The sequence below is a fragment of the Phalacrocorax carbo genome, chromosome 4 (assembly GCF_963921805.1).
Source record: "Phalacrocorax carbo chromosome 4, bPhaCar2.1, whole genome shotgun sequence".
Classification (NCBI taxonomy): Eukaryota; Metazoa; Chordata; class Aves; order Suliformes; family Phalacrocoracidae; genus Phalacrocorax; species Phalacrocorax carbo.
In genome coordinates, this window is record NC_087516.1 from 50346919 (window position 1) to 50359901 (window position 12983).

Genomic DNA, 12983 nt, shown 5'->3' on the forward strand with positions numbered 1-12983 from the left:
GTTGGCAAAGATAATTATTTGGAGGTGAAATGAGACCTGCATACGACATGTGAGATGGTGGATCTGATGACTCTGCCAGTGTTCTTTTCAAATGAATAATAACACTTTTTCCAGGTACACAGCCAGTATTGAGTTGTGCAGCGTGAATGCCTTGCTGCTGTTCTTCAACAATTTGTTCAGTACAGGAATGTTTAACACAGGAATTCAGTGTTACAGGAGTTATTAATTGCGATTCTCTTTCTTGAGTGAACGGAGTGTTATCAGCTACTTCCAGAATCCGCACATCTCATTTCATTCTGCCTTTACCATCACTGAACCTGTACAGCCCCAGACTTCTGCTGTTCTCTGTGCACTTATCAGTGGTGAAAGGTATCCGGTGTCCTGAAACAGATGAGGATCATCATCTGAACAAAATGATGGATTTGGGACATTCAGCATCTACTTAATATTTATGATAGCAGTAAGTTTTTATTTAAAACAAAACTTTTAGGGAAATCCCGTTAGAGTAGCATGAGCTGAGCATGGTTAGAAGAAAGCAGAACTGTTCTCCGGTACATCTTCCTGCAAGAGAGGTTTGTGATCTGAGAAATTCCTGCTTTACTAGCTTGCAGGGATATAGAAGAATTTAAAACACTATAGAATCACTTTCCGCTTTATTTATATGGTAGTTCTTTGTTCTTTCCTGTGGCTTGATACTTTTGGTATTTTGCAGGTATTTTACTTAAGTTTTTTTACCCTATCTGGTAGTAGATATTTTCTACATAGTTACCCTCCTAATCAAAATAATTTAGTTACAGAATATGTGTCTTACCCAAATTGTTTTTTCACTAGTTTTCAGGAAAAGGTAGTAGGATTTGCAGGCTGCATTTTAGGTGAGAAATAAGCAAAACCTTTGTTCACCGCCACCACAAAGATTTTGAAAAGGTAAAAAGGTGGGTTTTTTACAGTAATAGAGTCTATTATGCATGCGGTTCACAGCCTGCAATCCGTAGGCTTGGAAACAGATAACAGGTTCTGAGTTGCTTGCAGAGAATATAGAGTAGTTCTGCATTTCATAAAGTGGTAAAAAAGCTGTTCGACTTTTGCATTTAAATTTATCATGGATCACTGCAAGGTACAAAGTATCTTCTTGAAAGGTTATTTTTCTGAGGGTGTTTTTCCACTTTTTAAAGCTTTCTATTATTCTCTTCCTTTCTCTGATAGTGAACCTGTGGAGATGCTTCTAGTTAGTTAGATACTCTGTTAGATCTTGACAGACAGATAGCTTTCCATTATATCATACTCTCTGAAAGCAATATTCCACTTTGCCTGTTTATACAATCTTGTATTGCATAGAATTATATCTAGTTATACTTCACATTTTGTAAAAGTACAAAAAGTGAGGAAGAAATGGACTGTTTGTATAAAAACTCCGCCCCTTCCTTTCATAGAGTTCCTAATCTGACATCTTTGGTTTGCTTTAATTCTTGGTAGTGAGTAATGTTGAGATAATTCCCCTTCTGAGGATGACTTCCTTGAAGCTGGAAGATCTTTGAATTGTTTGGTTAACTATTTACTTTTTCTCTCCTGTGAGAGTTTTGCTTTTCTTGCACAAGGTTGATCTTTATTGAATTTGTCAGAAGCTTGATCACTATTGTTTTGGGGATCCTGTGTTGTCTGTTAGCCATGCAAACAAAAAACCTGCATTGTTAAAAGGCAGGAAAGCATATGTGGTAAACTGTCTTTACATTGGAGTGGTTTACCTATTTTTGTCATTTGGTTTTGTTTAGTTGCAACGCAGAGGAATTGATAGATAAATTTGTATGCCAGAAAATTCTTATTGCTCCCCTTATTAAGGGCAGGGACACTTGTGGGCTTTTAATTTTAACAATGTTTATGTTGCTGCTCATTTTTCAGATGAATGCACTGGACACACTTGGTCAAACAGCATTGCACAGGGCTGCGTTAGCAGGTCACTTGCAAACCTGCCGGCTCTTGCTGAATTATGGCTCTGATCCCTCCATCATCTCTTTACAAGGCTTCACAGCGGCACAGATGGGAAATGAAGCAGTGCAACAGATTTTAAGTGGTGGGTAGAAATAAAGGCTTGTGTATTTGAACTTCAGCTTCTCCCTTTACAGCTGCAGATCTTATTTTTCAACGCAAGAGTCTTGCAGTAGTTTTCTTATTCCTCCCTTCTGCCATTGTGTGCACACTTCTACAGTATGTACTGTGCGATACTCTTCAGAAAAAGAAACCCACACAAAACAAAAAAAAAGCCCTGCTCAATTCAGTGATTTTGTGCGAATTGGGAAGAAAATAAACACCTTGTGGATTTAGAGCATGCTGCTCTTCAGGGAGATTGTAGGAGGGCAGATGTGGGGGTTTGGGGTTTTTTTTGTAAAAAGTTCCAAGGCAACTGGAATATTGCTGAACATGTGAGAAACCTTTTTCCTCTCACCAGCCATCCTGTTAGGTACTCTATACTTGAATATTCACAAGCAGAGTGTTACTGGCAGACAAATACTTATAGTTGCTAAACCTTTTAAACTTTTACTTCAAATCTCTGGCTTGTCCAGCAGAGAGCACTTTCACAATAAAATCTGTCTGGACACTGTTTAGATAACAATTTGTTTATATCTTGCATTAAAAAAGTAAATAGATATTCGAAGAGGGTGCCATTATTTTTCATATAAGTGTGTGAGGGTTTGGATCCCCCTATCCATGTCACATTTGAATTTTTGCAAGTACAGAGAAGAATAATTGCATCAGTAGTTACTACAGAGCAAATAACTCACTTTACAGTGGTGTAGTCAAAGGCAGGCAGATATCCAGATAGATGTGAAGACCTATGGTATCTAGAAACTCCATTTCCTTCAGTGTTTTCAGCAATGTTGCCTTAAAACAGGAGCTGGGGGAAAGGCATTTTACAGCAGTGCAAGGAAGAACTGTTTTGAAGTGTACACGCTTCTAAGATGTAGCTAGTTATATATAGCTGGTTGCATGGGTAGCATTACCTGTTTAAAATATGCACGTGACTGTGTGTATGTGTATTGAGAGAGAAGAATGCTATGAATCAGAAGTAAGCAACCATACCCCCTGCTGTTAAAGAAAATAGGAGTTTGATTTTAAAAAGTAAACGTACAAGTATTCTGAAAACAATAATTTGATTTTTGAATTAAAAATTCATTTTCACTGATTTACCTTTTCTAGGAAAATTAATTTCACATGTCATACTGTACTGCTTTTTATTGGAGGGGTAGCAGCCTTTCTCTTACATCCCTGAAGGTGTTCAAGACTGAAAGATTCAAAAGCTGAAAAACTGCATGTAGTGTTGGGTTGTTGACACTTTGTTCTCTATATTTCAAAGCTAGTAAATGAATGCTGAAATTATTTACCAAATATTACTGTGTGTTAATTTTTGTAAGATCAGATTAAAGAAATATTTTTTAACTGTTGGAGTTGTTTTGATGGAGATTGTTACCTTACTTTTAAGTTCACAGCTTAAAATATTTTCCATGTAGTATTGGATTTTTTTTTCTCACACTTGATTCTGAGCTACTTCCCAACTCTGAGATCACCACCATGAAAACAGTTTCATGATGGCATAGTGGCCAGGGGATACCACTTCACTCTAGCTGCTTGTGATTTTGGTTGCAACTGGTAAGAGTATGGCCATGCAATGTAAGAAAGCTTATAAGGTGAGCTTGTTAATCTTTTTCAAAAGCTTATTAGAAAAGGCTGCTAGTTTTGCTTTTCTTTAAGAGTAAGATTTGTTTTGTTTCTTTGCTCAGTGCAGCCTTTCGCTACTCTAGTTCTAATGCAGTGGAATTGAAATTTCTCCTTCCTGTAGTAATTAGATTGTGTTTCTGTTTGATTTCCTTTTTCACCCTCACCAAAGCGAGGGTCATGGCTATCTTGGACAGGAGTCTAGAGAAGGGATAAAGAATTGCTAAGGAGTGGAGCTTTGGATCCAGTATGGGACGTAGTCTCATCTATTCTCTCCCTGCGTCAGGACACTGAGGTGGTGGTGCTGTCGGGGAGAGCAAGGGAAGGCAAATAACTTAAGATGAAGGTGTGAGCTGAAATCTTAACCCACTCCAATAACAGGGGTTTGATGGATGCTGTGCTCTGCCCACAGTCACTAACACTTGTGCAAAACCCCTGCTGCCATCCTTCTCTTGCAGCATGCGTCTGAATCACTTAGAATCACAGAATCATTTGGGAAAGACCTTTAAGATCATTGCGTCCATCTGCTTTCTAGTGGAACTGCTCCAGAGGGTCGAGGTAGACTCAAGGAAAGGAGTTGGCAGCTTTGGCTGTATTAAAGGTGCCATTATTCCTCTTCCCTGAGCTTTCTCAGCCTTTCCTTCAACTGAGAGCATTTCTTCACCCAACAGCTGAGCTTGTAGGAGTTGCTTCTCACTTATTCCTCTTCCTGCAGTGAGTATGGAGTCAAAGAGGTAGCAAAAGGCCACAAAACACTGATCACGAAAAGAAAATAGGGCTGCAATAGGATATACTACCTCAAAGTGAATAGATAAGTTGATGTCCTTCTGTAGGGATAGCTAGTTAAGAAAACAAATATCCCTTTCTACGTGTTTTCCACTCCTGTGATATAGTCACAGATTACATTGCAAAGTCAGGAATTGGCTGGATTCTGCAGAGACTGTGTTAGTCTGTAAGAAGTACCTTCTCACAGCTTCTCTGCACAGCTACGTCCTCCCGAGACATAGTACCAGTTCTCTACATTTAAATAAGTCTTTTAAGTATTTTTGATGGAATTGCGTGCCCATCTAGAACGAGTTTAGCCTGTTACAACACTCCGAGTTTCTTTCAGCATTCTTACGGAGGGATTGCAGCCCCAAGTTCACCATGCCCCCTTTGTTTTGCACTAGGCAGTCATTTCTGATCAGGCAACATGCTGCCAAAACTTCTATTCCATAAATCCTTGAGCATGAGAGGAGCGGCTTCTACAGTTGAAAGCAGTTTCTATTAAAGAGCAAGATTGCCTTTTCAGCTCCTTTTTAAGCAACACTGGAGAGCTCTAGGGGACAGCTAATCCACTGCTCCTTTCCAGCCACTTCTTCATCTTCCCTCAGTGCATGCTTGCTTTCTCACAGCCATATTTCTAAAAAGGTGTCTCTCTACAGGTCTTCTTTTAATCACTGTCATTCTTCTGATTCTGTTTTTAACCAACCCATGTTTATAACAAGGGACAGATCTCATTGTTGCCATGAAGCGCAGTACACAACTGGAGCATCATAAAGCACCTGGTCGCCTCGTGGCCAGGGGCATCTTGGAAATCCCATTCCCTTGCCCCTGCTTCATAGTACGAGACATATCACAAGTGCAGAGTGCAAAGACTGTGATTCACCTGCTGAACTGAGCACACTTAACCCTGGCTGTGCACTGGCGCCTCATGCAGTTTGCTAAAATTGTTGAGAAAGATGCTTTTGATCTTCAGCAAAACTTTGAATCTGTCCCAGTGAGCATGTAATGGTCATTTTTACCATACATAGGATTAGCAAAGCATTGAAATTCCATTTGACAGAATAATGACAGCTCTAGACTCTAAATCTGACTGTTTTACACTGAAACTAAGGCTCCTTATTCAGCTGTTTAGGCACTATGAACTTGAACATCACAACTCCAGCTGCGTTTTCACAAATGACAACAGACTTCCTCCCCTGCCCTGCTCCAGTATGGAAAATAGGTTGAGCACAAGTTAATATAACTTAATGACTCTAAATAATCCTAAAACATCTTTTTTCCCTATGTAGAAAGTACACCTGTGCGCACATCTGATGTGGATTATCGGTTGTTAGAAGCATCCAAAGCTGGAGATTTGGAAACTGTGAAGGTGGGTTTGAGCAATTCATGTTAATTTTCCACTTCGTATTTCTGTACAAGGCTTGTGGAAGCCTCTGCTACAAGAGTTGAGGAAGTAGTGCCCAGTGGATGGCAAGTCATAAAAAATGGGAAGGCAAATCTCTTCATTTTTTTTTTTTCTAGAAAGTAGTGCATTGAGATGTGCTGAGGTGTTTCTCTTGAGTTTTTGGTTGTTCGTTCTCCCAGTCCTTCACACAGCCATGTCTTCGATGGACACAGATGCAATGTTGCAGATGCAGTGTTGCAGATGCAGCCCTTATTCTTTGAAGTGGACCCTGTGATCCTCAGAATCAGAGTTTAGTAGAATCCAGCCTCAGGTGCATGCTTCAGTCAGAAGGCAAGCAAACAAAATTGTTAATGGGTAGCAGGCTTCACATTTTAAGCTATCCTTAATCTGAAGGTGAAGGATCAGGCCATGGAATCCCAGCATCACAGGAAGGTTTGCTCTTGTCTTTCATATTTGGTCTGTGGGATAAGTAGCCTGCAGGTAGACGGTTCTGCATGCATTCTCACCTCGAACTTCAACATGATACATATTAATATTCAAACAGCAGTAGTTTTGTGCACCAGCAGCTCCTTTGACTGCCAAGCTCACTATTTCTAGATTTCTGAAGACAACATAAGCTGAAAATGGTAATGTGTCTGGAGAAAGTTATATGGCCTTGAACCTGGTGCTTGATGATTTAGAGACTCACCCTTTCTAATACATTCGGAATGTCTTCATACTGCTTCCATCATTTAAGTTGTCTTTGTTATAGAAATATTTTCAGCCGTAAATTTAGAGCAGCTTTTTTTTTTTAACTTAGCCTAAGTGGAAAGAAATTCCCTGAAACCTAACTTCTAAAAATTCGTAAATATAAAACGGATCAAATTTTGTGTTGGGGTGTTCGGGGTTTTTCTTTTGGTGTGTGTTTTTGGGGGGTTGGTTTATTTGACTGTTTGTGTGTGTTTTGTGTGGTTTATTGTTTCTTTTAGTTCTGTACTAGATTTTGGGTTCTTCTTTTGTCTTTGCAGCAACTTTGCAGCCCTCAGAATGTGAATTGTAGAGATTTGGAAGGCCGTCATTCAACACCACTGCACTTCGCTGCAGGATATAACCGCGTATCAGTGGTGGAGTATCTGTTGCACCATGGGGCAGATGTGCATGCCAAAGATAAAGGGTACATTTAATTCCATTATATGCTCTGCTTTTTTCTGTTAGTGTGAGACTTCTACTCCCCTCTGTTCATTTTGCTTTGGATTTCAGTAACCATCATGTTTTTCTCTTGAAAATTTTTCTCTTTTTTCTTGTTCTGCATTGTTCCTGACATCACTGTAGGGAGATTTGTAGACCATTAAGGCATACTTTGCTTTCTGGCAAAACTGTTGTCAAGTACATATCTGGCACTGTCTTTCATGATCCTTGTCTTCCCCCTTTTGCCCATTTTGGAGACTTTGTGCTTAAAAGCAGCCTTTAAGTTATTTCAGGTGATCTAAAATTAGTTTTTAATTCCATAGGGTAAAAACCTGAGTTATGTCTGGTCATTTTTCTAATTCTGTTAGCTAGCTCTTAATAAGTTATTCAGTTAAATGATACAAACCATTTACAGGTTTTTGCATTATTTGCAAAGCAGTCATGTAGAATAGCATGATTGTATTTGATCTTTCACTCCAGTGTATTGGTCCAGGGTGGGGGATAATTCATTTACAATGCTAAAACATTTCCAATACTGAATTTTCAGGCTCTCCCTGAAATAAATGTTTGGGTACCTTTCTGTTTCTGTCAGGTGTGTAGCACTTACTAATAAATGTACATCAGACCCGTTGTATAGTGTTGTACCTTTTCTGAAATTTACACTCAAATATCCCAAGTCAGAACATCAGTGATTCTTGCAATTTAGTTTTCGGCTGTTGTTAACAGCACTGAAGTTAGTTGCTTGTGGAAGTAGTAACATTGGTGCTTGCTAGGTATTTAAAAGTCTCGTGGATGAGAATGGAAGGATGATAATGACGTTTTAATTGATGTTTTAATAGCAGGGAACTAAAACCATGAAAATTTCAGAAAGACTGAAAGATACCAATAATGTCTGGTGGAAGTGCGAGTTTAATCTACTGGACCTTCGGATGATTGCATATGGGGTTTTATTTTCTGTAGCTATTAATACTTTCTCTTTGATTAGTGGCTTGGTACCCCTGCACAATGCCTGTTCCTATGGACACTACGAAGTGGCTGAACTCTTAGTGAGGCACGGTGCTTCTGTCAACGTGGCAGACCTGTGGAAATTCACTCCCCTACATGAAGCAGCAGCAAAAGGAAAATATGAAATCTGCAAGCTGCTTTTAAAAGTATGTGCTGGAGTTCTCAAATGTGTCTTTAAATGCGTATATGTTTATTTTTGCTGAAGATTAATTAATGCAAAGTTAATTGTATTCAGTGAGTTCTTTATGGTGTCTTTGAACCTATTTTCTTAGAATTGTCAGATGGTTTCTCGTGTAATATCAGTTCACTTATGAAGAATCATCAGCATAGTTACTTTTTTCCAGTATGTGCATTAATACTATTAACCAAGTAGGACAAGACTCTCAAACTGGAAACAGCAGCTGAATTTGTGTAAAAATACTAAAAATCAACCTTACCCTATTCATCCCTTTCTGGAACAGTTACTGCAGTTAAGTAAACCTTTGTAAATACTTACACAAGAATGTGTTACAGAGCAATACCTGAAGCTGCATCCTAAAGGGTGTCTGGCATGTGAGAAATTTAAAACTGTTACATTAATGTATAATTTATCAAGATCCTGGAGGAAATGCATATTAAATTACTGTGGAATAAATATTCATTATAATTAGTGGAAGAACCTGTAAAAAGCATGAGGTAATGCCAACATGTTTCAGGTAAGAAACATGAGTTTGAGAGTCATCTTAACATAAGGTCATATCCTCCTGTGGGAGGGTAAAAGAGGGTGCTAGAGTATAATTTCTTGCCAGTCCTATTTCCTGTTTTAGCTTTGCCTACTTCACGTCCCTTGGAAGTGCAGCATTTAAAATAGGAGTAAATCAGAATATGGATAGTCTTAAAATGATTAGGTTCTTCCCCATCTTCATTTGCTGCTGAAAAACCCTGCTATTTCCCTCTATCTCATCAGTTATTTCACTTGATTACCAAAAAAAACATTCAGAGGGGGTAGCACATCAGTTTGAAATACATCTGGAGTAGAAACTGTAAGATAGTCTGTGGAGTCGACATGATGATGGCTCCGGTAGTAACACCTGAATACAGATGTTAGCTGGAGCTATAGGAGCACTCATAATCTCTCAAGCACAGCGTTCCTTTATAGACACCAGAAGTCTCTGGAGTTTTCTGATCATTCCACTGGGAATGTAGCTATTGTTCACGTTCAAAGGATCCTGAATGGATATATGAAAGGAAGTAGAAAAGTGCTTAAATCTTTCTTTTTGAAATCACTCTTGCACAAGAGCTAAATATGCCCTTAAGGTGACAGTTTTGTAAAGGCTCTGGGTGTCCATGGATATGTGCTCACACTGCAGTTTGCTCAGGGCTTCTCCTGCTGTGTCTATTATGCCAGCTGGCAGTGCTGGCAGTTTTGCTGAGCCGTGGATGTTGAGCTTGACTCCTGACTTGTGCTCTCTCTGTCCTGGTCTGCTTGAAGAAGGAAACAAAAATGTACAGGCATTTCGGAGAGACTTTCTTTTTTCACTACCTTTCTTTAAAATTGCCACCTTCATTTCTTACTATGCCTTTGAAGGGGTCTCAGAAGACACTGGCTCTTCATTTAGATATTCATTCTGGAGAGTATTTGAATAGTTCCAATTTTGATGAGCTTTAAATTAAGGGTTCTAAGGTCATATCTTGGAGAAGTCATTCCAGTTTAAGAGGCTTTGGGCAAAGAACCCTCTCATCCCAAAAGCATCACAGGTGTGGAACTGGTTCTGTGTAATCAATACTCTGTCCCTTTCTGTCCCTTGCTGTTTACCCTTTACACCCTGAGCATTGCTGTCCTGCTTCCAAATACCAAGGCAGTTAATTCTTTCTGCTCTCCCCATCCCCAGCTCATTCCTTGTGGCTCTCACTAACACATCTTTGCCGGCATCCCTAGTGAGAAATGGCAGGCTAGACTTGCTGGCTGCAGTTGTACCACTGTGTTAGATTATTCTGAAGGAGCCAGCCAGAGAGCTATAGTGCCAGCAGCTGCCTCTGCTTTATCTGTCTTTGTTTTTTCCTACTGCTGCTGAGAGTGAACAGGGAAGGAGCTGTCCTCCCACAAAATTGTATGTGGACATGACTCACACCATATGCTGTGTGTAAATGTATGTTCCCCTCCTCGTCCTGTGCTCCAGTTCTCTGTTCTTATCACTGGCTGATATGCATGTTTTACCAGCACAGATATACTCCAGAAGTCATCAAAATGCACATTCCCACCAAAATGTTTTCTTCACTACTTTCCAGGACCTGTAAACTGCTTAAGATGGTGCTGGGTGCTGTTATCTATTGGAAATGTAGAAACGAGTATTTTTCTAGTTCCCGCCTGAAACAAGTGCCTTTCAATAGCAGTGTGGCATTTAGTGAAACTCAGGGCCTGGCTTCACTAGTTCAGAAAGGTGTGCTGAGGAAACACCTCTGCCAGCCACTTTGTAGGAGAAGGGAAGGATTGCCCAGCAAGGTATTTGCAGTTGGCTTTTCCTTAGCACCTGCTGTGACAGTAGGGTGTAGCTGTATGCAGGATATGCTCCTGAACCTACTTCAGTTGCAAGTGAAGCAGTGGCAGCTCATGCAGAGGGCTGCCATTCTTGCCTGTGGAGTTGAGATTCACACAGCCGTGTTGCACACCAGTGCTTTAGGCCTCAGTCTCCTGGATTTATTCTCATGTGCCTACTAATCTATACAGTTGTTACTTCATGATGGCAGGTCAGCAAAATCCCCCGCCTCCTATATTGTGCCACAAAATAGTGACATGCTTACGTGCACTGCTCTGCTCATGGTTGTGACAGTATAGCATTCTACTTTGCTCTTTGCAGCATGGAGCTGATCCAACAAAAAAGAATCGAGATGGGAACACTCCTCTAGATTTGGTGAAAGAAGGAGACACAGATATCCAGGACTTACTGCGAGGAGATGCTGCCTTGCTAGATGCTGCCAAGAAGGGGTGCCTGGCACGAGTGCAGAAGCTATGTACTCAAGAAAATATCAATTGCAGAGACACACAGGGAAGAAATTCAACACCGCTACATCTTGCAGGTGGGTGACTCACCAGGTTTTGAAGCCTTATATATTTATGATAGGGCTACAGAAGTTAAACACCAAAACCAGGACTGTATAGTAGGAGTTTCACAGCTGATTGTCCTCTACAGAGAGTTGTTAACTATGGCAGCTGTATTTCAGGAGGGAATACAGTTAACTAGGGAAGACGAGCTTTTGCAGTTGCAAAATTGCTTTAGCTTTTCCATCTAATAATTTGTCTTCAGTTTAGCTCCTAATTACCGAATTTCTTTCCCTGTGCCTTTTCTACAGCTGGTTACAACAATTTGGAAGTAGCTGAATACCTTCTTGAGCATGGTGCTGATGTTAATGCCCAGGACAAAGGAGGATTAATACCCCTGCACAACGCAGCATCCTATGGGGTAGGTGCAGGCATTCTTGCCCTGAGTAGACCAGTGAGGCACTCCTTAAAGCCATATCCAAAGCCGGTTATTTTGAAGATGTCTTGCTGTGAACATAGTTCAGGTTTTGACGGCATGAAATACTTGCTGGACAAAGTTGCTGTTATGAGTCCTGTTAGCAGTCCTACAGATCTAAATAAGAAACAGACTGAGGTGTGCAGTAGCAGTTAGAGGCTGCAGTTTGGAAAGATGACTAGAACATAGCTTTTATGCAGGCAAGCAGACGCACAGCACTGAACAGTGTTAAATTTGGGTTGACTGTTGAAACAGAAAAGACCCAAGGTGTCGCTGAAAGACTTGGATGGAATGCAGAGAACAATACCAGGGGATTGTGTCTAGGTGATGACAGGGAAGTGGAGGTCTGTTACAGCTGGCCTCTGGTGGGGAGCTATTGCTAAAGCTAATGTGTTGAAGGGCTACTGAGTTTGTAGTATGGGTGTCCTCTGAGGCAAGCTGTCTACTGCAGTTGAGGGTGCAGTGGCTGATTCAAACTGTTTCGAATGAGGCAGGCCCTCCTCCCTCCATAAAGGAGGAAGCATCTGTGTGCATACCAGTTGCACAGATGCCTGGATAGATTGCTTATAAACAGCTGTTAATTGTGGATGAGGTGAGAAAGAAATCTCTTGCAAATAATCATATAGCAACAGTGCTTGAGAAGCTCCTAGCAGCGTGCTTACAGTCAGACAGAGGACATAAAGCTCAAGAAGTAGTGTTTTTAATGGTCTCATGATACGCTTTCTCTGTTACTACCTGGCCCTGGCACAAGAAGAGTAAAATCTGGGAGAGATGATTGTAATAGAACCACAATTGCTTTCATTTCAGAGCCAAATGAAATTAAAAGTACAGTGTTCACCTTGGAGAACGTATAAGGAGAGCATATCAGTGAAGCTCAGCCTGCATCATTTGCATTGGTTCTCTCCATCAGTCTGCGATCCAGTGTCCTAAAGAGTGAAAAGCTCCAAATCCTGCTGAAGGCTTAAAAATGCAACACAGATTTCTTTTATGATACTGGGTCCTAATACCAAGCAATATTGTTCATCAGCACCTGCCATAAGCATTAAATTCCCAGGATGTTGCTTAGATCTAGAGATATATTCTGTTGCAAAGGTTGTGTTCGTTCTTTTCAAGCACGCAAAACCAAAACACATGTTTTACGTGAAGGCAAAACAGTCCTTACTGCCACGGGGAAATGTTAGAGATTGGTTCAAGTTGATTGTGATTACTAAAAATCATAATGCCAATCTAATCTGGTTGCCTTACTTTCTCTAGGAAAAGTTAACAAGGCAGTATTTGGTGCTTTTTCCATCAGCTTATTTAGTTAAGAGTTGCTATACACCTTTCCTGTGGCTGCCCACTCTTCTCTCTGAGCTGTCATCAGCCCATTCAGATCTCTGTGATGGGAGGTAGAGAAGAGATGAGTACTAGTTTCACAAGATCATAGTTGGCAGGTTTCA

At 40.4% G+C, this 12983-nt stretch overlaps 1 protein-coding gene across 3 annotated transcripts in view; it reads left to right on the forward strand.

The window, feature by feature from the left end:
- The window catches only part of TNKS (tankyrase), a 149195-nt gene that overhangs the window by 116540 nt on the left and 19672 nt on the right, over positions 1-12983 (forward strand). For all 3 annotated transcript variants that reach the window (XM_064449900.1, XM_064449901.1, XM_064449902.1), the window contains 6 exons: positions 1897-2068; positions 5763-5842; positions 6886-7031; positions 8031-8196; positions 10888-11107; positions 11381-11490. In XM_064449900.1, coding sequence (XP_064305970.1) covers positions 1897-2068; positions 5763-5842; positions 6886-7031; positions 8031-8196; positions 10888-11107; positions 11381-11490 — 894 coding nt within the window. The remainder of the gene's footprint in view (positions 1-1896; positions 2069-5762; positions 5843-6885; positions 7032-8030; positions 8197-10887; positions 11108-11380; positions 11491-12983) is intronic.